At 38.5% G+C, this 25,508-nt stretch overlaps 1 protein-coding gene and 1 pseudogene across 2 annotated transcripts in view; both read right to left on the reverse strand.

The window, feature by feature from the left end:
• Astn2 (astrotactin 2) overlaps positions 1–25,508 on the reverse strand; it is a 931,927-nt gene that overhangs the window by 486,762 nt on the left and 419,657 nt on the right. For both annotated transcript variants that reach the window (XM_028779954.1, XM_028779955.1), the window contains 3 exons: positions 14,436–14,520; positions 13,341–13,415; positions 12,454–12,591 (listed from right to left, as the gene is read on the reverse strand). In XM_028779954.1, the coding sequence (XP_028635787.1) occupies positions 12,454–12,591; positions 13,341–13,415; positions 14,436–14,520 (298 nt within the window). The remainder of the gene's footprint in view (positions 1–12,453; positions 12,592–13,340; positions 13,416–14,435; positions 14,521–25,508) is intronic.
• LOC114631668 lies at positions 22,480–22,580 on the reverse strand (annotated as a pseudogene).

Consider the following 25,508-nt stretch of genomic DNA (forward strand, 5'->3'; position numbering starts at 1 on the left):
TTCCAAAGATTCTTGACATCCATTAACATATCAACACCTATGGGAAAGCTGCTGTCTGGAACATTGACATAATCACTTCAATTATAGGAATAAAATTTCTCAAACTTTTCAAACTAAGTTTTTTTTTCTCATTTTGATTTTATTCCATATACTTTTATTCCACTTGCCCCAAAGTGCTGCTGTTACACGAAATCACTTGAGCAAACATAGCTTGCTGCACTACAGCAGAGTACATACTGTGAAGCAGGTTATTTATATTTAGAGGGATCAGGTGATAGTTGGAGTTAGCACCAGAGTATCTGCAAAAAAATATTTGTTGATAGTATAAAAATATCTTCTCAGTATCAAAAAAGACCACATCAAACTTGAGTCATCAAATGTTTTGGAGCCTTTCTCTGAACTGCTTATGATGTTTTGAGTGGTTAAGATTAAATCAATGACCTTCAGGATCATACAGATCACCAGGAGGGATTAGAGTGGGTTCCTTCTACACTATTACATGCACTCAGAGCACTGTTTTCTAATTTAGAAAGACATACTCTAGAAAGGCTAACAAAGCAACTATGGACATGACAATAAATGCCAAAAGGACAAATTCATTTAAAGCTTCTCAGAAGAAGTGACCCTGATGCAAAACTAGTGGATGAGAAAGAGTGTACCATGGGCTAGAAGGAAAGTGTGAGTGTCATGCCCAGGGCCATCACTGGAGAAGGCAAGAGTCCAGGAGAGTACTTGTCATTTTGAGAAATGAGCAAGAGGGAATAAGGGAATCAATGGGGTAACCAAAGTGATGGTCTCCTAGCTTTAGATTCAAAAATATATGTCATCTTACATAGTTTGTACGTTTATTCTGAAGTATTTGAATTTGAGGGAAGTGGAGTCGGTTCTAGGCAGAGAGCAGCAATGGTTCAAACTACAAAACTGTTGTATGATTTGTTCATGGGTAGAAGAAGGATTGAAAGAAAGGATGCTACTTGAGAAAATGTGAGTCAGTACAGGTATTTGGAAGACAGGAGTACAGATGGATCTCTTGAGTGCTTTCCTAGATTCACCCTCAGCTCAACTTTCCCCTTATCTGGACCTCAAAATGGTGGGTTATCTCACTGAGCTTCTTCATCTAGTTTTCCATTGGGTTGACTTCTCCTACTGAGTGAGGCAGAACTTCTCAGCACCTTTTATGAGAGGTCACAATGAATTGGTTGGATCCCTGGCTGACTGTCAGAGTCCCAGGGAATTATCATTCTGTGTTCTAGAAACATTGCCCTCATCTTGCTTCTCTAATACCCGTAGCTGACTCAATCACAGATTTAGTCACAACATACTGCTTATCCTTTGTTGTTTCTTCAGAACTTTTCCAAAACTTTGGGGGAGATCATGCTTCAAATTTGAGTGTACCATCCCTTTGTTGCTAGGTCTCTCCTTCGTAGTGGCTTCTTCTGTTGGTGAGAGAAAAGAAGTCAAGTCTGCTCACTGAAATGTCTGGATCCTTCTAATCAAGTGGTGTGGGTCTCTCTCTTTCTCTCTCTCTCTCTCTCTTTCTCTCAATCTGTGTGTGTGTGTGTGTGTTTGCATTTATCTGTGTGTATGTGTGTATATGTCCTTCCCTCTGTCCCTCCTCACCATGCTGTCCTTATGCATGTATTTTGAATACAGAAGTTATGTTACTTACATGGATGTATATGATACATTGAAGGAAAGGTATCATTCCACTCAGCTTCATGAAGTGGGGTTTAGATGAAATAATAATTGTTCACTTTAATTTCTTTTGGTCTTTACTGCTCCAGAGTTAGTATTTGCAAAACTGAAAATGTTGCTGAAGATGAAATCAAAAGAACTTATATAAAACTCCATGAAACTAATACACACCACACAGCAGAGATTACAACAGAAGTATAGGAAAGAGTGTGTGCTATAACTTAAGACCATCTATTCGAGGTCAGCTGGATGGGGAAAAGTGTCTCTGTCTTCTGAGAGTTTGTAATTGTTTACACATACCTTTGAACACTATGGCAATGTTTGAGACTCCTTTCATGAGGGTAATTTCTATCCTAGAATTCATTTTTAATATGAATGATGATGATTGTGTCAGACAGAATCTAGGAAGTACTTACATAGGAGGCGCCAACTCTGCTACAAGCCAGAAATTTATCTCAGCAAATATACTAGCACCAAGAACAGATTTTTGGCTATATATGTCTCCTGAGATAACAGATCAATAAAAAAGCATTGAATAAGACAGTTCTACTGTTGGTAACCAATGATCTCTCATCATCTGACAAGGGAACAAAATCGTAAACTCATTAGATAGAAAATTAGAAGCACTCACTTTAGTCTTAGAAATTTTCCCAACATAAACATTTGAGGCAGCGACTACTTATTTATCTTAGTTGGTGTGAGGGAAACCTGATACCAACCATCTCTGATTTAATCCAACTTGTAAGATAAAACTTATAAGAATAAGACTCAGGAGAGATTGGGCAACATGGGATGGAGTATCTGTCTCCTTGATCCTTACTTTCCCAACGTCTGTTCTTTGTGATCCTATTCTAACATATGTCAGACCAATGATATACCTTCCCTGGAATCCTACAAAGATTATCTTATGAACAAAAAGCATTATTCCTTTGTAACAAGAAACACACATATTTAATGACACATGAGTATTGCCACAACTTCCCTGCAATATGGAAGGCAGCAGAGAATGAGAAGGGATGACCTACGTAGTATGAGAGAATAAAGCCATCATAATGGAAAAATGAAGAAAGAAAGACAGAATCTTAGTATGTAATCCCTTAATCTTTATCACATCTTCCTTGTGAGCTTATCTCTCGAGTTTCCCCGGACATCGTTTCAATTTAAGTCTCATTGAGTCATTCAAACCAAGTTGTTTTCCCCTACAACTAAAATCACTCTGAGTTATACCAAGCGTAAAAATGCTGTACATGGAGGGAGGTCTTACAGCATGATGGATTGAGCAGAGATCAAAAGTCTACTTTCCATTTTCAATGCTTTCCCTTCAACTGTTCTGCTTAAGTCCTTAGGATGTCAACTTCCTTCTCAGTTAAATACGAGATTAAAAATAGGGTAACAGATTGGGGAGATGGCTGAATTAGGGAACTACCTGCCATGCAAGGCAGATGACCTCAGTTAGATACCTAATGCCAACATAAAGTACACACAGCAACAAGAACCATGTGCAGGAGCACATGCATCCCAGTGCTAGGAAAGCCAAGACAGGAGGATACCTGGGGCTCACTCATCAGCCAGTCTGGATGAATCCATGTGCTGTATGTTCCATAAGATACTCTTTTCTAAAAAAATAAGATGGAGAGTAACTAAGGAAGACCTTTGACATTCACCAATTTTTCCACATCACAGGCAATAAATGAATATGCTTGGCAATAGTCAATGGCCATAAGCTTCTCTCAAATTCTCACTACCAGCCCAGGATACTTGCCTGGTGTACATATGTTCATGTCTGTCTCTCCTTTTAGTCTGAAGATGTGGAGACTTGCAGCAGTCTTGCAAGTCCCATTTGAAAAGTATTTAACTTCTAATGCAGATATAACAAGTCATTTCTCAGCTTCACTGTAACTGCAAAGTCGTCTATAATTCAACATCAAATATTTATTATTACATTTATTAAAATTTTAATAATTTAGTGTTTCCTGTATGTAAGATGGAAGCTTAGCTAACTGGTTCCCATTTATCCAACCTGGGTCATTTCAATATTTATATTCTAAAGTCTCCCTTTGAGTTTCATTTAGCAGAGGCTGTGTCTTGAGCCCTCCACCTGGGCTGCCCATTGGTACATGGTACAGCTTTCCCTGTGGCAAAGACTAACAGAAATCCCACGCTGCGAAGTGTTTGAAGAGATTTACAGAGCCTGGGCAGAAACTCATCCTAATAGACTTCACTTTTATTATGATCGCTAAACTAAAATGGGAAAAATATATGTGTCTCCAGGCTCATTGGCTGAATGACAGGCAGTGGGAAAGGAAGGGAAGAGAGGTGAGAATCTAACCATGAGGTAGCAAGTGCGGTGGCCTATACACAGATTTTTATTAGAGGGGCATTATCTCCCAGAACTAAGGAGGAATCTGGTGGTCCAATGCAAAGCCAGATGCCACAATCTATGAACCAAGCAGACTGTCAAAGGGACTCCTAAATTAATTACAATCTCTTCCCCCATTTATGTTTTATTTTACATTTGTAAAAAGGATTCATGCCTTCCATTAGAGGGACAGAACAAGGAATCGAGTTTGGCCCTTCAGTAAAATATCAAAAGCAAACAGACAGACAGACAAGCAAACAAAAAAGTAAAAATAAAAACCCAACCCAAACAAAACTGAAACAAACAAACAAACAAACAAAGATCCAACCATCAGGCAGAGTGTAGATTTATGGTGCTCACTCATTGTCCAGCCAGTTTAACCTCCTCAGTGAGTACTAGGCCACTGAAAGATTGTCTCATAAGCAGCATAAGAGCTTCTGAGGAACTGCACTTCATACTGTCCTCTTGTCTCCACACACATACACATATATGTGCATTCCACACATGTGAACCTGCACACATACAAGCATGCATACCTTAAAACTTAAAAATAAAAATAAAAACAAAAATTAAGAAAGAATACTTGCCCACAATGGTCAGTAAAGGCAAAGATGGACAGTCATTAACCCTGGCCCCCTATTTTACTGAGACATTTCTGCGCATCCACAGCAGGCAGAGTAAAGCACTAGATTAACAGTCTCGGTTTAAATATTGTCTGACTACTCAAGTAATATTGTGTACAGAACTTAATTCATTGGCTTCCTCAACTGGAAATAAACAGTAACTATTCCATTAGTTGGAAGGAGCTAGAATTCACACTTGTAAAGGATCTAGCCAGATCCAGACACAGATGACAAAATGACCAGACACAGCTGGTCATTGTCATTTACAAGTATGCAGTTAAGATGTAGTTTACATCTCAGGAACATCCAAAGTCATGACTGTGGTTGTTATTCCCACTTATAGTTAAAAAACAGAGGTTAACTAGGCTTCAATAATTTGGCTAAGGTTTGCTAGTGACTGGTGGAACTGGAAATTAAATTTTCATGAAGGTACGTTCTACTCACTTTAGATAATACTCCAATCTTGGGGTTGTAAACTCTTAAGTCTGTTATTAAAGATCTCTTGCCTTGAGAGTAAAATAATTTCTGTAGAACTGATAAGGAATGGATAAATGGTGGGAGGAGTCTGACAGCATGATTTTTTATTTCATGGGTCAAGAATCTTCTGGTCCCATAGCACCCTTGCACCAGAAACAGAAATACATTTCTAACTTTTCTACCAATATGTGCCTATAAATATACTTTCTCTGCCAGCGTCTGATGAGTTCAAGGGGCAGAAAATAAAAGTACAATATTAAAGGTATGGGATACCTGTCTAGGGGTTATGGGAGATCCAGAAGCACAAAAAAAACAACACTGGATATTGTCATTGCTCTTGTTTGATCATGACAACTAGATGAAAAAAAAAACTATAGTTCTGAAATCACAATACATTTTACTTTGGTTGAAAGAGAGAAGTCAACCTCAAAGTAGTCAAAAAAACTTTCTGTCTGCTGCCTAGTTTTATATTGTCATAAGGTGTTATGTACACCGATAGGAGAGAGAAGAATTAAATAGCCTGATCCAGAATGGTACAATACCAACCTGCTAGGGAACCTGTACCATTTAATGCATTACAGACATAATGATTATGTGTAGCCAACCACTTTCTGATTAGATTTGAGACATTGGTCAGAGGAGGGACTACATGTAACATAATATAAGCCTATTCAAGTGCTCATGTCTGGGAAGTCCTGAACTCTGGGTGTGGGGCTACCTACTGCCTTTTTTTGTTTTGTTTTTGTTAAATGGCCATGTTGTCAAACTGCCTTCCACATAATTTTCTTTAAACTCACGGAGTTGTGATACTGCTCTTTACCTAGTACAGAGAAATATCTTTTTGCAGTGTGTAGCAGTGTGTATACAGATGACACATACATGTATCCATGCATGCATACATACATACCTAGAGAGAAAGATAAATATTCCTTTTGCTCACTGAACATCAATTGAACATGCTGTGAAATCCAAACCTCTCTATATTTATCATCATATGAAAGAAGTCACTAGCTTCTTCCTTCAGGGTTTTACAGAATTGGAAACTGACTTGATCCAAGATATGCACTCAGAACTCACAATCAGCTTGTAGCTGATTACCAAAATCTATGCCTTTCCCATCATTTATTACCTTGTTATTCTTTATAGATTTTGAGCTAGCATATTGTCTACCATACAAGCAAGCCCTCCACATGTATATGTATAAGAATTCTCCTTAGCATGAGTGGCTCACATTTACAGAACATAGTGAATAAAGGCACTGCCTTTGGTCTACGTGGTCTACAGCTTGGAAAAGAGAGGTTGGAGAAAATAGCACAAGTGTTTTATCTCTAATATTCTTCCAGAGTCTTTCTCATGCATCCTTTTCTGCTCCACTGCAGTCAGATAGAAGTGAAAGCCCCAGCCTCAGGCCCTTTGTTCATGGGTAAGAAACTTGTGGTGTTTTCTTGCCCCATATCCCATACTTGGCATGTTCTGAGTTTTCCATGGGGACTACACTACCTGTAATCACAATGCATGAAGCTAAGTTCTCTACCATTTTGGTTTAGAGAGAGAACTTGTCACTCAGGACAAGGTGGGTAAAGGAGTTTGTTCCTGCAAGCATTGATCTGAAACAGTGACTACAGTCACGTGATTGGCCAGAGGCATCAAAGCCAACATATGAGAAACATGGGCTCAAATGGTCCAGGTTCCCAGGATTCAAATCCTGATTTTGACATTTATTTGCTGTAGCCTTGGGCAAGTGCCATGACTTATCTGAGCTACACGAGATGTTGTATGTACTGCAGTGTTAGGCATATTGAGCCATGGATATATATATATATATATATATATATATATATATATATATATATATATATATATATTTACTATGGCAAAGTGTCTCAGGTTGTAAGACTGGATATTAGCACAACAGTATGCACAAGAAGGCGTCCCAGATTAAAACCAGGAAGGAAGGATGAAAAATATAGGACTAATGTATTCTTGTAACATTTAGGAATATATTAACCTACTATACCAGAAGATAGGGCTACTCTAGAGTGGCCAAGCTCTCATGTATTTTATTTTCTAGTTGAGCAGGGAAATTCTGTTCTGTTTCATTTCCTAGTATACTTGGATTCAGATTGCAGTCCATATCTGAATCATCCAAAAACCTGCTCCATTAAACTGGTGGGCTGATCTCCAAAATACCTGATTCAGTAGGTGGAATCTGTTTACTGTGTTTGTGGAAAAATCACACAAATTGGGGTGGCTAGACTAATAAGGAGAATGCTCACATCAGTACTGCTGGTCTGAAATCAAGGTCAGCCATCTTGTGGAGATTCTGTTTTTTTCTCTCTCTCTCTCTCTCTCTCTCTCTCTCTCTCTCTCTCTCTCTCTCTCTCTCTCTTTGTGTGTGTGTGTGTGTGTGTGTGTGTGTGGTCTTGATTTTATGTTCCCTACCTTCTGCTGGCTATTGGCTTTCTTGGCTCATGACTATAACACATTAACATTTTACTTTTTCACACTCTCTCCTGGATGTGTCAAATATCCTTTGCCTCTCTCTTATAAAAACACCTCCTATGATGTTCTCAGTCATGTCCATAAGCCAGGAAATCCAGGATATATTAAAAAGTCTTAATAACATCTATTAAAAAAACATTTTAAATATAAAAACAAATAGTATTTACAAGGCTCAATCATTAGGGCCTCGTACCTTTGGGTACTATTATAGACGAATTGTGAGAATTGGTGTTTCTGACAGGCTTCTAGGTAATCTTAGACCAGTGCTTGACCAAATAACATCTTGAATATCTAACTCAGGGATTTTTCATGTCTGTAAACCCCCCTTTTTTAACCTCTAGATGAGACTGACCCTATCTAGCATTGTGAGGTTTTTTTGTTTTTGTTTTTTTTTCCAGCCTGGAAATTTCTCTCTGTATTTAATATCACAAGGTACATTTTTTTTTTTTTGTTTGTGGCTTTTGTCTCTTCTAATTCATTGAGATTCTTGCCTTATATTTTGTACCTCTACTACATAACCCTCCACATAATAGGTGTTCAATAAACTTTCAGAGCATGGAATTGAAAGGGCAAAAGAACAAAAAGAAATTCTTAATTCTATTCAGAAAGAACTCAATGTGAAAGCGATCACCAAGTGTGCAACGTTAGCTTGCATTCTGATGTCCCATTATTCCTTCAACATTGTTCAGGAATTAACAGCACTTCACAATTTCATTTTCATTGATTGAGATCATAGAAAAATCACTGAGGAGCTCCAAATGCTGGGCTCCGTGGATGATTATTATTCTAACTACAATAGCTCTTCTCACATTTCTCTTATAAGAAGATCCAGCTCCAGGCGAAGTTGTGAAGAAGGCCCAGTGTGCAGCAAGAAGCGTTGTTTGCCATGCTTCCCTCGCCACAAGGAACTTTTATTTTCTTTCTCAAGTCTGCCTCTTGTTCCACGCTCCTTGCTAAGCCATGAGACTTCTGAAAGCAGAGGTAAGCCTTATTCATGTCTGTAACCCTAGAGTGCTTGGCACCGTGCCTGGCACACAAGAGGCACCAGGTACAAGCTGTTTTCAATCTTTTTAAGAACAGAAAGGAATTCATATGAAATTTAGCTACCCTACCTTTGTAGCTGACATCATTAGTGTCTCCAATACTGAAATTCTCATGCCAGCAGCTTCATGCTGGGGCAGGCTAAAGAATAGAAAGCCTCCAGAAAAGAATCCTCTTCACTTGCCCCTTTACCCCTCTGACTTGAAATCTTTCCCCTCCACCCCAGATTTTGTCCAGCCAAGCCTTTTCTACAATTTACACTTAATAACCAATGTTCTTTTTATCTTCTGAAAACAACTCGTTCTTCCCCCTTTATCTCTCAATGCATCCTCTGAATACCCCCACAAGATGTTTGTTTGTTTGTTTATTCAATAGAAATGCCTATGTCAATAAAGCCACAGGCCTGGCAAACCACAGGAGACTGAACATACTTATTTAAATTCTTTCCTAAATCTTATGACACAAAGATTAGTGCAAGAACTCACCACCAAGACTCTGTTGATTTAAAAATGTATCAATTGGATGCATTCTTTTTGCAATGGAAAGGGAAAAGAATTAAAAAGTAAAAGAGGAGAAAATCCATTATGCTACCATCAGAGGCATGATAATTATTGTCTCTAGAGAGCTAATCATTGTCAAGTTCAGTGCTTTATTAGACTATTCAATCTTCTCACTTTATTGTGCAATATAAGAACAAAACAATAAAAAACAAACAGAAAACAAACAATAGTAAAGCAAAAATTCTTCTATCTTTGATGTCCTCAAGGGTAAACAGAACCACAGAAAATCTACAATGCAAGAGGTGATGCAATGAACATGTGAACTGGAGTGGTTCCGCTGGACTCCTAGTTTTGTAACTTTAAACATTGAACTTTATGTTTAATTAAAATAAAAGTTTCTCACAGCAACGTGTACTTTGATGAATATTTGGGGGAAAATGTTTATAAAGGCACAGCTATGATGAAAATATCAAACTTGATCAGCCCAAGCCCTCCAACCTGCTCTTAGTCATTAACCTTCTGTTACCCAAAGTAATACAAAGGTTTTTACAAATCAGTAAACCTAATAGTATAAATCATTCTAAAAACATTTATATCCTTTTGTTTCCAGATTCTGTGTTTCAGTACTATTACATTCATACACACACATATTATCACACCCACACACAGAGACACAGAAGTTTCTGTTATATAAATACTTAGTGGTGAAGTCAATAATTAAACGTCTGTACATCCAACATGGGTAGATACTATTTGACAGATTTCTGCAGTGGTTAAGCTAATTTACACTCCTGTGATAACTATACAAAATGTTCAGTTGCTTTTTTTTTTTGTTTGTTTGGCTGATCATGTATTGATATTAGTTACAATAAATTCAGGTACCACAATGTGTCACAGCTGCTCTGGATCTGGTTGTGAAAGGTCTCAAACTTTGTCCTCAAATTTATCACAGGTTTGGAATCCCAGCCAAAATTTGCAATGCACCTTCAAGTTACTCCTGGAATCGTACTGTAGTGTGCACTTCTGCCTCCCCTACGCTTCAATTGCCTCAGTCTTCATTCTAATCTCTTTGTTTTGATTCCATTTCAGTAATATTGGTTATCTATAATGATGATCTATTATTTATTAATTTCTAACATATTACCTGACTGGAACTTATTAATTCTTTAAATGCTCATGATATGCTTGCATGGGCAATGCTATGTCAAACAAGGTTTATTAATGTAGCTTGGAAAACTCCAGTAACTTAGTACAAATCACTTCACATGGAAGACTATAATCTTTGTCTGCTTTTGCTGATTAAAGGCTAAAACTGGGCTTCATCATTTCCAAAAAAAGAACACAACCTAGGCCTTTACTTCATGTTTTGTCTGCCTGCTTAATGTTTATAAATAAAATGCAAATAACAGCCTAGCCACATGAGATAATGATTTAAAGATGCAATTGCATCAGTAAATGATCTAGTACACAGGGTACCGTCAGTGGGTATGAGCCATTATTCTTATACTAGATGGGGAAGGCATGCTATCTTCATTTTTTAGACAGAGAACTGGAAACATAGAAAATAAGAATTGGTTGTATCATATTGCTTACACATGGTGAAAATGGGCTGCTCACCCACAGCAACATCTGACACATGTATCTTCATTAAAATCCCAAGAACAATGTCAACCACATAGAGCTTTGTGGAAAGCAAACAGAGTGCCTTTTACAGGGTTTCAGTTGAGATCATTAGAGCTCCTTGAGAGTGGTTCTATTTGCTGCAGGTTGTTCTTCCTTTGCAACATGCAATGCCCAGAGTCTTAACAAGCTTTCGTCAAATGTCATCTATTCCAGTTCTATATTTAGACAGATGAAAATGATGGAAACCATGACGCATCAGCTTATATGTAAAAATTGTTTTGTTCTTTAGTTTTAAATAACTTGCTTCTGCGTTTTATAAATGTTATTCATTTATTACCTTATTTAGTTTTTTAAATTTTCTTTAAACTTTTTAATTATGTGTGTATATGTGTTGGCATGTACACATGAGCCTCCGAAGTCCCTAGAGGATGTTGGATTTTTCTAAATTTGTTGTTCCAGGTAGCTAACTGTAAATCACACAATGTGGGTGCTCACAACTGAACTTCTGTCTCCTGGAATAATAGAAAACATTTTTAATTGCCGAGCCATCTCTTCAGCCCCAATATTATATCATTTTAAAAAAGACCACTGTTCTATAAAATATTGGTAGCATAGAAAATCATGTTACTCTCATCCTTCCATGTGAAATGTAGCTACCTCTCAAGGATTTCTCAGAAGACAACAAATACATGTTTACTGCAGTTCAATTCATAGTGAACCTGTGTCAATTGTTTAATGGTAGGATGATAGTCACAGGTAGTCATCAGCATCAGGTTTTAATTTTAGTTAACAAATCAGTAAGCCATAGGCAAGCTGCTTTTATAATTAAGACTAGAGTTCATTTATAATTATGTCATAATTTCTAGCAGGTTTCCTCTAGTCAAATTGGAGACAGAGAAAGAAGTCTACACTAGAAAACTCCAGGCTTGTAGTAGGATCAGATCTAAGACCCCTGACTTAATGAAATCAATAAACATTTAGTACATGTCCAATATGTACTAGGAACTGGGGATTACAAATCTAAGGAAATTATTTTCTATGACCTTGAGATGTGCACCACATAATGGGACAGCATAATGTAGAAGCCACTAACTAGAAGAAAGGAGAGTGAGTCTACAAGAAAGTTGTTTGCAAGGTACAAGGCAGGAAAGGAATAATGTAGTCACATTCATTCCATGAGTGAAGATCAAAGGGTTTGACAGGTTGGGAGTTCAGATCTTGTGGATTTTCCAGAACATCATCCTCACAATGGAAAAGGACCCACCTTTCAAACTTTCAAGACTCACCAACATACTGCTAATTAATGAAGATTATATGATAAACTCATTCATCATAAATATCACAGTGAGTGAGATAATGTGTCAGACATGGATAGTTTTTTTTTTCCTGTTTTCTAAATCAAATTCCAGAAGGAGAGTCATGGTGGTAGAATACAAGCCAATGTTGCACAACAATGGAAGGTGCTTCTTGAATTTAATAACAGATGGAGCTTCAACATTCTTTACATCTATCCAGACCTCTATCAACATTACTAAACTCTTTCCTTCATAAGAGTGCTTGTGGTTCTGAAACAGAAGGCCTTTTGCGACTACAAGAAGTCCTCTATGCAGGGTCTTAAAGATGACTTCCCTACCTGACGTCTGCAGGGTCTTCTGTGACGAGCACATCGGTCTTGCAGCTGGCCAGGGGGTTGATGGACAGCTCCACCGGTGGAACCACAAAGCTTTTGCTGACCGGAAGCCAGAGGCCTTGGCCCAAGCTGAAAGTAGACCTGCAATTTAAGAGTTTCCATTGGGGAACTCCCCGGGAAGCAAAGAGTAAAAGAAAAAGGGGGGCCCTCTTCCCTCCCTTATAGGGCATTTTCCACCCAGCTTGAATTCTCTATATTCCCCAAGGCACGGCATTAACCAGATTTTCTCATATTCTGATGTTTGCTTCTTAAGTTCATTCATCTTTCAGCCCTTGCGCTGCATTGTGGTGTTTGTTAATTTCTCACGAGTAACGAGTGGACACTGTAAAGATAGGGACTATTGCCACTCTGCTTGCCAGCAATCCGGATGCCCAGCAGGAGTTCCATAAAGAGTTAGAAGGAGCAGTCTGGCACAGAGGGTAAAAGTGTGGACTCTAAACCAATTTAAAGCAACATTCCATTCCCTGGCACTGCTACTTAATTCACTGTGTGCCTTTATCTGGTTAAATATAGAAGCTTTACACACAGTTTCATAGTGATGGTAAGCAGTGGTAATAGGAAGAGAGTTTGGGGTTGTAAAATATTTTTTTTTAAGTAGGTAGACAGAATAATCTGTAATGTCTTCTCTAGTTCAATTACCTGTCTAGAAACCAGACAAACAGGAATCAGATTCCCATAGCAACCAGGTCATGATACTGCATCAGTGCCAGTGAGAGTTCCTTTATACTCAGTGAGACTCTGGATCAACATTCTGAGACTGCACAAACACACCTCCTGTCTATCCTTTCTCCTTTCCCCAATATCATATCCCAATAAGACTTTAAACTCACCTGAGAATCTTTTCAGGGGCTTGCTCTCCTGTCACCAGATCATAGCCCCTCTCCAGTGTTGTATAAGGCCAAGGTCTGAGGACGTATGCACGAAAAGAAAGGCAAGAAGACAAGACATGGCATTAATCTGAAGTAAGTATGAGCCAAACTGTTCAACAGAAGCTAGACAATGATATTCCATAGAAGTACCTGCTGGAGGTGACTGTCTACATTTTAAAGAAATGTCTTAGACACTTTACAGAGGACTCAACACTTTTATTAAGTTCGCTTGTCTATTTCTGAGTTCATGTTCAAAAACCCATTTCCTCCTCAGCATACTTTATTATTTCCCATTTCGGTGTATGAGTAACGCATCAGTGATTGATCTCTAGAAGCTTCAGCAGTCGTGTGCCACTAGTATTGACGTGTGATTTAGCAAAAGAAATAGGTTTCGCTTTTCACTAGGATGTATGCAGAGGTGTGTGTGTGTGTGTGTGAAGTGTGTACAATGTGTTTTGATTCATATTTAAAATAATCTTTTATTAATTATTGGAGATTTTCATATAATGTTTTGATACTATTCAACTCCTCTAATCTCTATTCTTGTCTCCCCACCCACCCAGCTTCACATTCTCTCTCTGTTTCCCTTTCTCCCAATGAATCATGTGTAATTTGTGTTGATCAAATACTCTTGGGAATGAGACTTGTCCAGGGAGGAGATTGACCTACCAAGGGTTATCTCTTTTAAGAGAACTATCAGAAGGAATCAATATGTTAATATCTCCTCATGGTTGGGACCTCATGCCCACTTTTCCCCATTTCATGCTGCTATTTCATCTTGCTTGACCTCTTTTACATACTATCACAATTCCTGTGAGTTCATATGGGCATCTATTCTGTTGTGTCTGAAAGATACCCTTTGTTTGTAGTAAGACACTACCTCTGGCTCTTATAATCACTCTAACCCCTCTTCCCGTGCCTTTGGGAAGAGGTTTAGTAAAGATGATCTCATTTAGGACTGTGCACTATGCAGTTTCTTATTCTCTGCAGATTCTAGACTGGGATGTAAATGAATGTGTGTTCTACTCCCCTGCCCAGAGGTGCTGAGTCACTCACCCTTCACTTTGACCCCAGTCACTGCGAACACATAGATGTCTGTGGACTGGGTCAGGAGCGTAACCTTCATGACAACTGCACTCCCCTGGAAGCAAAAAGAAACACGTTTTTATACATTACCTCTACACATATGCTGTTTCTTGCTTCCCTTGTTTTCCAGGAAAAAGTAATCAACTTGCTAGTTTAGGAAAGGCCTCATAAAAAAAGTGTGCTGGATCCACTGACGACTGTGGTTAACACAGAGTTTATGCATATGCTCATTTCTTCATTCAGTTACACATCTGTCCATCTAACACATTCTAAACACACTCAACCAGAGTTCTCAGTTCTACACCACAGACTCAAAGGAAAAAAGGTATTACTCAGTGGTTAATGGGGCTTACAGTTTGCTATGAAAAATATGAAATAGTCAAGTAGTGACAGCGGGCCTATTTTCAAAATAAATCTACGTATCATATTTGATCACATATATATTTATATGTATATGTTTATATAGGTATGTTTGTATAGTATGATATAATATATGTATTGTCCAAGTATAAGTAGAAAGTTAAATGTTTTCCAGTGTAATGAGCCAGCCTTTTTCGTTTGTGTCTGTGGTGTCAATTCCTTCAAGAAACTTTGGATTTTTTCTTTTAGAAAATGTGTTTTGCCTGCAGTTTACCTCTTTGTTTGTTTACATCTTTTTACCTCTCACCTGCTCTCTTGTTTTTCTCCTGCTCTGGTCTTGTTCTTTATCTCTTTTGTGCTTCCTTTCTTGTATCTATCTACCCACTACTGTGCCCCTTTGTTTTCTTCCCTGGCCATGTCTGTGTGAGTTTGCACAAGGGCTTCCAACCAGTTACCACTGTGCAAAGCTTCTCATCCTGTTGGCTAAGTTCATTTTAGCATGATGTGTCTATTTCAAACTTCAGAATTCTAGAACAGTTTTCAGAAGGCTCCACTAGATACTTATGACGGCTGCTCAGTCCATTTCGGAAAGTGTGAAGTTTTAACGTTAAATTTGTTATTTTCCACCCAAGGTATAGTTGTAAAATATTGACAGATGCTTTGCCAAAAATATATTCTATAAAAATTAAATTTAGGGGATACAGTATTCTCAGTGGGGTGATTCTCCATGTGGATAATGTACACAATTGCCTCCCAACCTTATTTTGAAAAACTTCTATGGCTGAGGTTGGAGCTCAATGGGAAAACACTACACTTAGATTCTTTTGCCCATATTTACACTGAAAAAAAAAAAAGACTATTTGTGGTCCAACCGTGTGTGGAGTCATTTTTGTGACATTCATCTCAGAAACGTTAGAAACTGCCCAGGATCAGCCTGCTGTCCAGAGGAGAGTCAGCCCCAGTACTCAATCATATAAGTCCAATGAGCAATTAGCTATCAGCTATGCCTAACACATTCTCTGGCTATTAATGTCTGATTGCTTTCTTTCCCATCTTTTGGTGAATCATGTTCTACTTGTTCTGATCCAAACTTCTCACAGCATGGTGGGGGATATGCATTATTGAATGTTGAAGATATAGTAACTTTCAGTTTTAATATTTTCTTAGTAATTCATCTTTTGAATCTATTGAAAATATATTTTTTTAAGAAATAAAAAAAAAAGACAGGCTGGGAGCAAGTAGAACTGAGAACTCACATTTGAGAGTTGAGGATACTGGTAAGAGTCCACAAATCAACTCTCGTGGGCACGTAGATTTCTTTCAACTGGCTTCAAGAAAAGCAAATCTTCCTGTTTTCCTTGTTTCATTGAAGAGGATTCTGAGCCTCCAAGTAAATATGCTAACAAGCTCAACCTCTATGAAATATAAATTGTGAATTAAGTCTTTAATTATTTTATTTATTGTAGAGATCACAGGAAAATTGCAGGAATCAGCCAATTCTTTTGTTCTGCTATGGAGGATTTGGGAATTGAAATCAGGTCACCATGGTTACAGATACCCATCTATACCCACTATACATCCTATGGATTATTGTTTTCTTTTTTTAGTGTAGTGTAAACCACATAAACAAGATTCTATGTAGTAGAAGGCTGTGAAAGTCTTCCCAGAACTACTTGTTTCAAAATGTTTATTTATCCAGTAAGCTTCCTCTTTTCAACAAGGAACCATGAATGTTATACATTTGACCTTCCATAAAGCATTCTGAGAGGAACAGGCAAACCTTTAACTCACTCTGTGTATTAGAATGTGTCTCAATCTTTGTGTGGCCAGCACCTTGCAAGTGTTTGAAAAATAGCCTGGACTTCATAAGTATTGGTCAGAATGAAAAGGCAGTAAGAGGGTATATGGAGTCAGGGAATGGATCAGGGATAGAATCTGAAATATTCAAAAGATGGTTGAAGGACAGAGGAGAAACAGAATAGAGATATCTATCTTTCCTTTACTCTGAGCATGTGGCAGATCATCAGGGGGTCTTCTCACAGGCAGTAATGTTTTCTGTACGCTTTCCCCAATCATCATGCCTGGGGTGGTCCTCTGAGTGCGTGTGCTGTGTGTGTGATCTAAGAAACTGGTTCTTGCAGGAGGAAAGGAAAATTGACTCAGAGAGCTGAGAGCCTTGAGTTTGGATAGCAGTAATTTACCAAAGGGGGAGGGGCAGGACTTGTTAATGATGTGTTAAAATGCAACAGCCCCTTCATGAAATATTCACCACTTTAAACATGTCTAATATTAAAGATTAAAAGTCCTGGGATTTGTCCTCGAGACTCCCAAAACTGATTTATGATCTGCCAAAAGATACAGACCTCGTGATTCATAACAGGAGAGGTAAAACAGTTACTCTTAGCAAAGGGAAAGGAAGTCGTACTACAGTGAGCAAGGAGAAAGCTCCTTTGGTTTCTCTCAGCCCATCAGTGTTTCTTCTTAAAAGGGCTCAGCTCATTCACCCTTCCCATGTCTGCTGGGGGATCTTTGTGACACTGAGAAGTTTGTTCAGTGAAAGGGTTCTGCTGCATTTTTCTCTTTCCCCCTCGTGTGCTTACTAAACAAGTTTTTCTTGATTTAGATGGATCATTAATTACTGTCACTCAGTATACAACAAATATGTATCTTGCAAATGAGAAGCAGCCACCCTAGGGGCTTCCATAGAGCTGCCTAGAGAATAGGAAGTAGGCAGAAGGCAAAGCCCACAGGGCTGGGAGGAGGCAGACAGATCAGATTTCAGTGCTGTCTAGTTATGTGATTAGGGAAGCAGGGGTGGTTATAGTCTGCTTTATCTCTTTGGTCTCAGTTTTTTCACCTATACACTGGGAATGAGATGACAGTGATGCCACTATCTTACAGAACAAATGAAGGTAGAGAAGAATACAGGCTGTAGCTTAGGCAGACAATGGTCAACCTATTCTGCTTCTCCTCATTAACTTTAATTCTAAGATGATCCCTGGTAGTACCCACATATTCTCTAAAGACACAAGTATTGTCTCTTTATTTTTTCTCCCATAGAGATTAGTTTTTCCAGATACAAAGTTGAGGACTGGATTAAATGTTCATCAATTCTGAACACTAAGATTTAGACATTTGCCTTGTCTTTCCAAATCCCTAACCTCTGCTCTCTGGACAATTTGTTTTATTCTTGGATATGATCGCTCTTACCAGTGGGGTGTGTGTCTCAGGCAACATCTCCATCAGTGCCATGGCTATTGGCTTTATTGACTTCTCTTTCTTATTTTGCTGATTCAGAGAATTCTCCTCTGTTTGCAACTAAGCATTTCTTTCTTGTCAGATGAAAAGCCTTTGGCAGCTAGCACTAAAGGTTATTTACCCCTTTCTTAGATAGGTACATTTTCCCACTCTGCCTCTACATGACAGGCTAAGAGTAGCTCTGTTGAGACACATGTCAGCATGCTGATTGGGAATACCTGTTTATCTTTGCATCTATCATCAGTGTGAACATTCCTTAACAGACATAATTCACCTCCTGTTAGGACTGCATCCCAGTACCTAATACGCCACTGCACCCATGGAAGCATTTAATAACCAAATGCTAAAGACAATTCATAAGGGGGATAGTCCATTTTTTTTTGGCTGTTTTTCACACTAAGCTTAAGGTTTCTTAGAAAATTTTTTTTGGTTTTGGTCATTGTCTTTTTCTTTTTTTTAATTTCAGTTTTGTCAGTACACCTTGGATCATAATAAAATAGACTAATAGCTGATGAAGGACAGGTTAATTGCTGAATAAATGGACAGAGGGAAGAAATAAATGAATGGAGGAAGTACTGATGAACATATAAATATAATACTCATAGATGCAAGATGAATTTTATTTAGAATACCAATGGAAAAACCTTCACCTCAGGACAGGTATTTGCCAGCAAAGCAGTCATTGTGAACTTGAGCTGAGGAAGTGTCCAAAATAGAATTCTATTATACATCAGAGCAGATAAAGCCCTTAAAGATCCTTTAGTTCAGATCTTTCCACCTTCATTTTTCAGAAGAGGAAGCCAAGGTTCAGATACTAAAGAAATTGTGCCAAACATCTGGACTAGTCTCTGGGGTAGCCAAGGTTAGGACTAAAGGCTTTTGTCTACCAGAACTATCGGAGCACTTCCGCTGGCTTTGGCAGTATAGTTCTTTACTGCCATTAAATTAAAACCATTTTAAGGAAACTTTTACCCTTTTTACTCCTCTGACATTTCTGTATTTCCTATAATGAGGATATTACATTTCCAAGCAGGTATTATAAAAAAGGTAAAATGAATCTGAAATATCCTTAAGCACATTAAAAACACACATTTGTATGTGGTTAATAATGCAGACCTAAAAAATGTTTAATCTCTTCATTAAAGTGGTTCCCATAAGGGAATTCAATTAAGCAAATTTCCATCATGCTAGTTACTAGAACTCAGTACTGCCAGCTACAGATGAGCTGTGTGTTGGCTTTAAAATATTTACTCTTGTCTCTTACCTCTTATTTACAGAGATCTCACTTTATGCTGCATGCATTCTCTCTTCATAAACTCCTATGCAGGGAACCCCACCGATCATGAGCAACTGGATTTATTTTATCTAAAGCACTTTAAAGTGAACAGTGCTCTTCCCTTAATTACATTTGGCTAATGGGCTGGTAAAGTGGTCAGCCCAGGAAGATTCCTGTTCTTGATTCAAATCCTCTGCCTGCTACTAGAAGTGGTACAAGTTGCTTTTCTCTCTGGGGCCTTTTACTTAACATATAATGAGATTGAGACCAAGCATCAGCTGGAAATTTCAAAAGATATATTTTTAAAGTCCTTAGCATGGACTTTGGCACATAAATTGTTGCTGAAACTATTACATATCCTTGAGTTCTTGTTGCTTCTGAGTGGGAGAGGTCCACTTGGAACCTTGTTTTAGTAGAAGAAAAATATACTTAGCACAAAGTATGGCTTTGAAAAGTCAACGATATGGTAGTTTTGTTGTTCATTTGTTTGTTTTTGTTTTTTATCTATATGGTTTTGCATGTCAAAGCAGACAATTTCCATGACTCTACTCCATCTTTCCTGAAGCCTGGCGTCAGTTATCTTGCTTGTCTGCAGCATCTCCTGTTGAAGGAGGCATATACAAATTCAGGGCATATCAGAAGGCTGCTCTGTTGCCTTAGGAGGATATTGGATAAGTACAATCTTTTTCATCAGCCTAGTATTCTGACTCCCATCCTCCCTCTTTGTCATCCTTTTATGATTTCATTTTCACTTGCTTCCAGCACAGTCATCACTTATCATCACAGACCAGGGAAGCTGCTTGCTGTCCACTTTCCTATTTACTCTTTCTGTACCTGTTGCTAAGAAATCCAACTCCCTGGTGTCTCAGAGCATGAAGCTTGGCATACTTTCCTGCTGTGACTGCAACTATCTCTTTGACCTGTGGCTCTGTGACCTGTCCCAAAGTCAGGTACAGGATAGAGAGGTAAGGAAGGAATGACATTACTGAGGGTAAGATTGTTGCATAGAGTAATGGAATTCAACTGACATATATCATTGCATGCCCCTTTCTTTTGCAGTGTTCTCTGAGCCATCAAGGGAGAGAACGTAATATAGATGTTCCACTTATGGCTGAGCCCTTCACTGACACTTGAGGAACAAGGCCATTTGAGATGTACTTGCAGACTTCCAGGAGACTTCTTACTATGGGTATATTATACAACCAAGTTTATGTATGTACATATGCATATGAGTATATGTTTATGTGTAAGTGCAGGAATATGCATATATAGAAGGTAGAAGAGGACATTAGGTGTTCTCATCTGTCACTCTACTTATTCCTATGATGCAGCCTTTCTTTGTTTTCATGGGGCTTGTGTGTTTCTCACATATGTGAAAGCCAGCAAGTCCCAGAAATGTCCTGTCTCTGCTCCTTTGGAGCTGGTATTACAGATGTGAATGGGATGTCTGGCTTGTTACATTGGTGCTGGGGTCTGGACGCTAGTTCTCATGTTTAGTGCAGCAAATACTCTTATTCACTGAGGCATTTCACACCCCCCCCCCAAAGGTATCTTAATCCCACTCCTTGAGAAAAGCAAAGCCAAGATACTAGAAAGATGACATCAAAAGAAGAAAGCAAAGGTTGCGAGAGTATAAGAAGCAAAAGAAACGTAAGTGGGAATGTGATTATTTAAAAGGAATGACCTGACTACAACTACTTTCAATATAACCAGGGTTATTCAAAGATTGCATTTAAAAGCATTGTTTTCTCTGCAAGTCACTTTTTCTCTGTCTACTTCAGTCTTCCCTTTGGCAAAGTGAGAAGACAGAATTCACAGATCCAAAACACCCCTTTAATCATGGCCAAATTTTTGTCCTCTTACATAATCTTGTTTTGTTTCTTAAAAGCAGCATCTGCACTGTTAGTGAGTGAGTGGGGAGGACTGAGGTGTTTGGGAATGAGGGCTGGAGTTGGTTCACTGAGAAACATGGCTGGAATAAAACAAAAACAGAGTACCATTAGGAGCTCCATAGAGACTTGCTATTTAGATGTTGTTCACGCAAATGGCTGTTCTACCTGGGGCAGGTCTCTTATTCCCTGGGAACTAGTCTCTCTATCAATGCAGTGAGACATCCTACTGATAGCTCACCAGCTTTGAACAGGTGTCTTTAACATCTGCTTTTTCTTTGCAATGTCAACAAAATTTCAGTCTTGTTAATTTCAAAAGCACTGAAGACCAAATTGTAAACTTGTATTTTTTAGGTGCTAGCTCTCCATTGTCATTTATCTGTAGGCCTCCTAGGACATGGGATAGAGGTTCCAGTTGCATGGGTTGATCTGGTCTATTTGACATTGGTTATGTTCTTGCAGTAGAACTATGTAGAGTGATCCGGGCTGCTTGAGAAACTACCAACCACAATGGACAATTGCTCCTGACCCATGGCTCAGCCTCTTCACTGGGTTTGTTGAATTTTTCTAGCCTCATCCAGTTGTGAGTGATCATCAGAAATGGTTGTCTGCATATTATTGTCAAAGAGGAAAAAGAAGCCTTCCTCAAAGCTGGAGTAGATTGAGGATGTATATAGACTGGGGGTGGGGTCTGTTACCAACTTTCTGGAATGGATGCAGAGTAGACATCTCTGACCACTAGGAAGGATCTGAGTTTAATTGATGTGTACTAGACACCAAACAGGCACAGGACTCTGGTCACTGCCTCCAACATTCCCTCCCTGACTCTTGTCTTGCTTCCTCCATATTTGTCAGATAAAATGGGATGAATCGGGAGCTAGAGACACATCCTAGAAAGGCAGAAGGAAACTAGCCTGGAGCCAAGACATTCTGATCCTGAATCTTTATCTCTAACCTGCTGAACATTTGTCTAGGTTGACCACCGTGATTCTTTTATGTTATTTCCTTTATTTTTTACCCTTTTCTTTCTTCTTCTTTTAAAATAAGTATTAAGGCTCAAATACAATTATTCAAGGAACTTAAATGTGACTTGACTGTAATGTTGTTGAGATACTTGAATGCTGTGACAAAGGGGCAACTATTGCCTGCTACTTACAACAGAGGGCCTTGGGGGTGATGTCTCCGAATCATACAGTAGTGTTTTGATTGACAACATTCATAATAACTGATGCAAAATATACATTGATTCATGAATTTGTGCCATTCTTGCACCTGGAATATAATAATATTCTCTTTATTGTTCCAATTTCAGTATATATGCTGCTGAAACAAGTGAAGAGATTTATTTTATTTATGTGTAATTGTTCTTGAGACTGTATAGGTACATTCCATACAAGTATCTGCAGATGCCACAAGAGGTTGTAGAAATTCCTGGAGCTAAAGTTAATGTCATGTGTGGGTCCCCTGAACTGGATTCTGGGAACCAAATTTAGGTAGTCTGTTTATAGTCTCTTGACTGCTGAGCTATCCCTCCAGCACCAAATTGGTATTCATCTTGGGAAAATAAGTACGCTAAACCAATTTTACTTATCAGAAGTAGCATAGACAACACAATAAACAATTGTTATACTGCTGGGAACATATACATCCCTCAGAGATAGAAAACATGTCATTATTCCTGATGTTAACACTTAGAGCATCCTAAGAGCTATGGTCCAAGTAGGGCTACAAAATTTCTTCCATGGTTTGATAACTTTCCATCTTTATGGCTACAGCCCCCCTCTTAAACTTTTCCTCCTCACATAGACTTTGTCTCATATCTGTTCCAAAGTTAAGACTTCTTCACTATGGCTATGGTTGTGATTCCCGTTATCAGTTTCCTGAACCTGGTGTGAGTGAGATGAGGATTTAGAGATGAATCCACTCATTCTTCTGTCTTCAAGGACTAGGAGGAATGCACATCACCAGAACAAGGTATGCTGTGGCATGAGCTGAAAGTAAAGGCTATGTAAAGAGCCACAGAAAGGAGCCTAGAGCTCTAGCTCTAGCTCTCTCTCTCTCTCTCTCTCTCTCTCTCTCTCTCTCTCTCTCTCTCCTATCTCTCTCTCTCTCCCCTATCTCTCTTTCTCTCTTCCCCTACCCCCCTCAACTTCTGTGTATATCTATAAGAATAGGACCTTGGTAATGATGGAGGATGGAAAGATAAAATGAAAGGTCATTACCTTCTGAGTAGTATTAGGATCTTTGTGTGTTTGTTGCTAGCTCATGCCCACACTCAAATGACCTTATGAGATATGTTCTAATGCTAAATATCTTATAGACAACAAACTTGATCTTAGAATGGGTTAAGAAAAGGCTTTTCCAGAGGACAAGATGATGTAAGACTGGAGGAGGCACTATTAGATTCCTGAAAGCCTGGCTTCAGAGCCTGTGTTGCAATGCTGGGTCATCCATTTTCCCTCTATAAGAAGCATGGGACTTCCATACCAAGCAAAGCAGATGAAAGGAAGATCACAGAATAAATACTATGTGAACCCCATTGTGTCCATGGGTCAGTGGGATACAGTCGTGCTGGACTTAATGCTAAGGAATCTTTGCTTGGTTTGGTGAATATAGGGAGCTAGACCTTGGAAATCCCTGTGCTTTCAAAATTAGTCACTTTCACATGCGTAGTGTAGAAGCAGTGAACAGAGACAAGGTAGTTTAAAGAAGCCAGGCACAGGAGTCAGAGCGGGGTTTGAACTCAACAGCTTCTTGATTTTGTAAAATCACTTGCCTTTGACCCAGATTCAGAGTCCTAATTTCCAAGTTTATCATTCCTGTTTTAATCATTCACCAAGATGAAAAATGTTCGTTCAATGCACTATAAATATTGCCTGGGCTAGACATGATTATTGTGAGAGACACTGATTATACAAATGTCCCTTCATGACCATGGATTTTAGTCTTGTTCATTTTATTATAATTTCAAAGAAAATATTATAAGACTATTTTTCAATGAGTAAGTCTCTTTACTTTTATCTTGCAGAAATATCTTGTGAACAGGAGCTAATGCTGTTAGGATTTTTAGAAGACAGAGGAAATGGGAATCCTTGAGTATTTAAATTGGTCTCAGTTTCCACAGTGAGAATCAACATGGGTAGGAGTTCAATTCATATTATAGAACAGGAATACCATATCATAACTTAAAAGATTAAAGAGGCATACATGCAAATGACCATGAAAAGTTCACTTGGTCATCCACTGTATTTTTACAGAATTTTAAAGGCTTCAATTGAAACATATATGATATAGGACCCCTGAGCTATTTTTCAGGACACTGCTTGGTGGCCCCCTTCAAGCTATTTCACTCCTCCGAGATTCATTATTCTTCTCTAACAGATGGGAAACAAAAACTCTGTCCTCTTCAATTCATGAAGACACTGTAAGGATAAAATACATACTTAAGCTAGAAAACATAATGATTAATAATACAGTTGTTGCATTACACAAACAAAAGTCGAAAGAGTAAAGTAAAATATACAAAATAAATTGCGTTAGGGGTAATTACTCATTTTGCAAAAGATTTGTTCACTTCAAACAGTAGAGAGAGAGAGCAAGAGAGAGAAAGACACAGGGAGTTACCAACTTATTGATATATTTTCCCCCAAAGTATCAACAATCTTAGGGACTGTAGAATCAAATTACGTGTATATCATCTAAGCAAAAAGAATATTGAGTTTTAACAGAATATTTTCTGCAAGGCACCATTCCTACATGACAAGCCCATGTCATTGATGTAACAAAACATGAGAGTGGAGAGACTCAGAGGGATTTTAGAAGCTGGGATCCAAGGGATTCTAAGTAACACAAAAGCCCAGCATTTATCTCACCATCACATGGGGAAAATGGAGGAGCTACAGGCAGCTCTGCCATGTCTCTCTTGCAGGAGAACCTCAAAGGGACCTCTGTTTCCATTGTAGGCAGATGGTAAGCATATAGAAACCAGAGAGCTGTCCGAGCCAGTCCTCTGCATGTGGAATACTGTGTCATTTGACATAATATGTGCACTCTGTTGAACCCAATTAATTGTCACATTGATAATCTCAGTGTAAGCTTTACTGGTGTTTGGCTTAATGTTCTCTCTCACTTTCTTGTCAAAATTTTAGCCCTCATTCTACTTCTACCACAGTCTTAGTTTCCCCTATAGTATGTGCTTCTGTGCTGCCACTGTTCTCTCTCTCTCTCTCTCTCTCTCTCTCTCTCTCTCTCTCTCTCTCT

Source organism: Grammomys surdaster, unplaced genomic scaffold (assembly GCF_004785775.1).
Source record: "Grammomys surdaster isolate TR1022 unplaced genomic scaffold, NIH_TR_1.0 363, whole genome shotgun sequence".
Taxonomy (NCBI): domain Eukaryota; kingdom Metazoa; phylum Chordata; class Mammalia; order Rodentia; family Muridae; genus Grammomys; species Grammomys surdaster.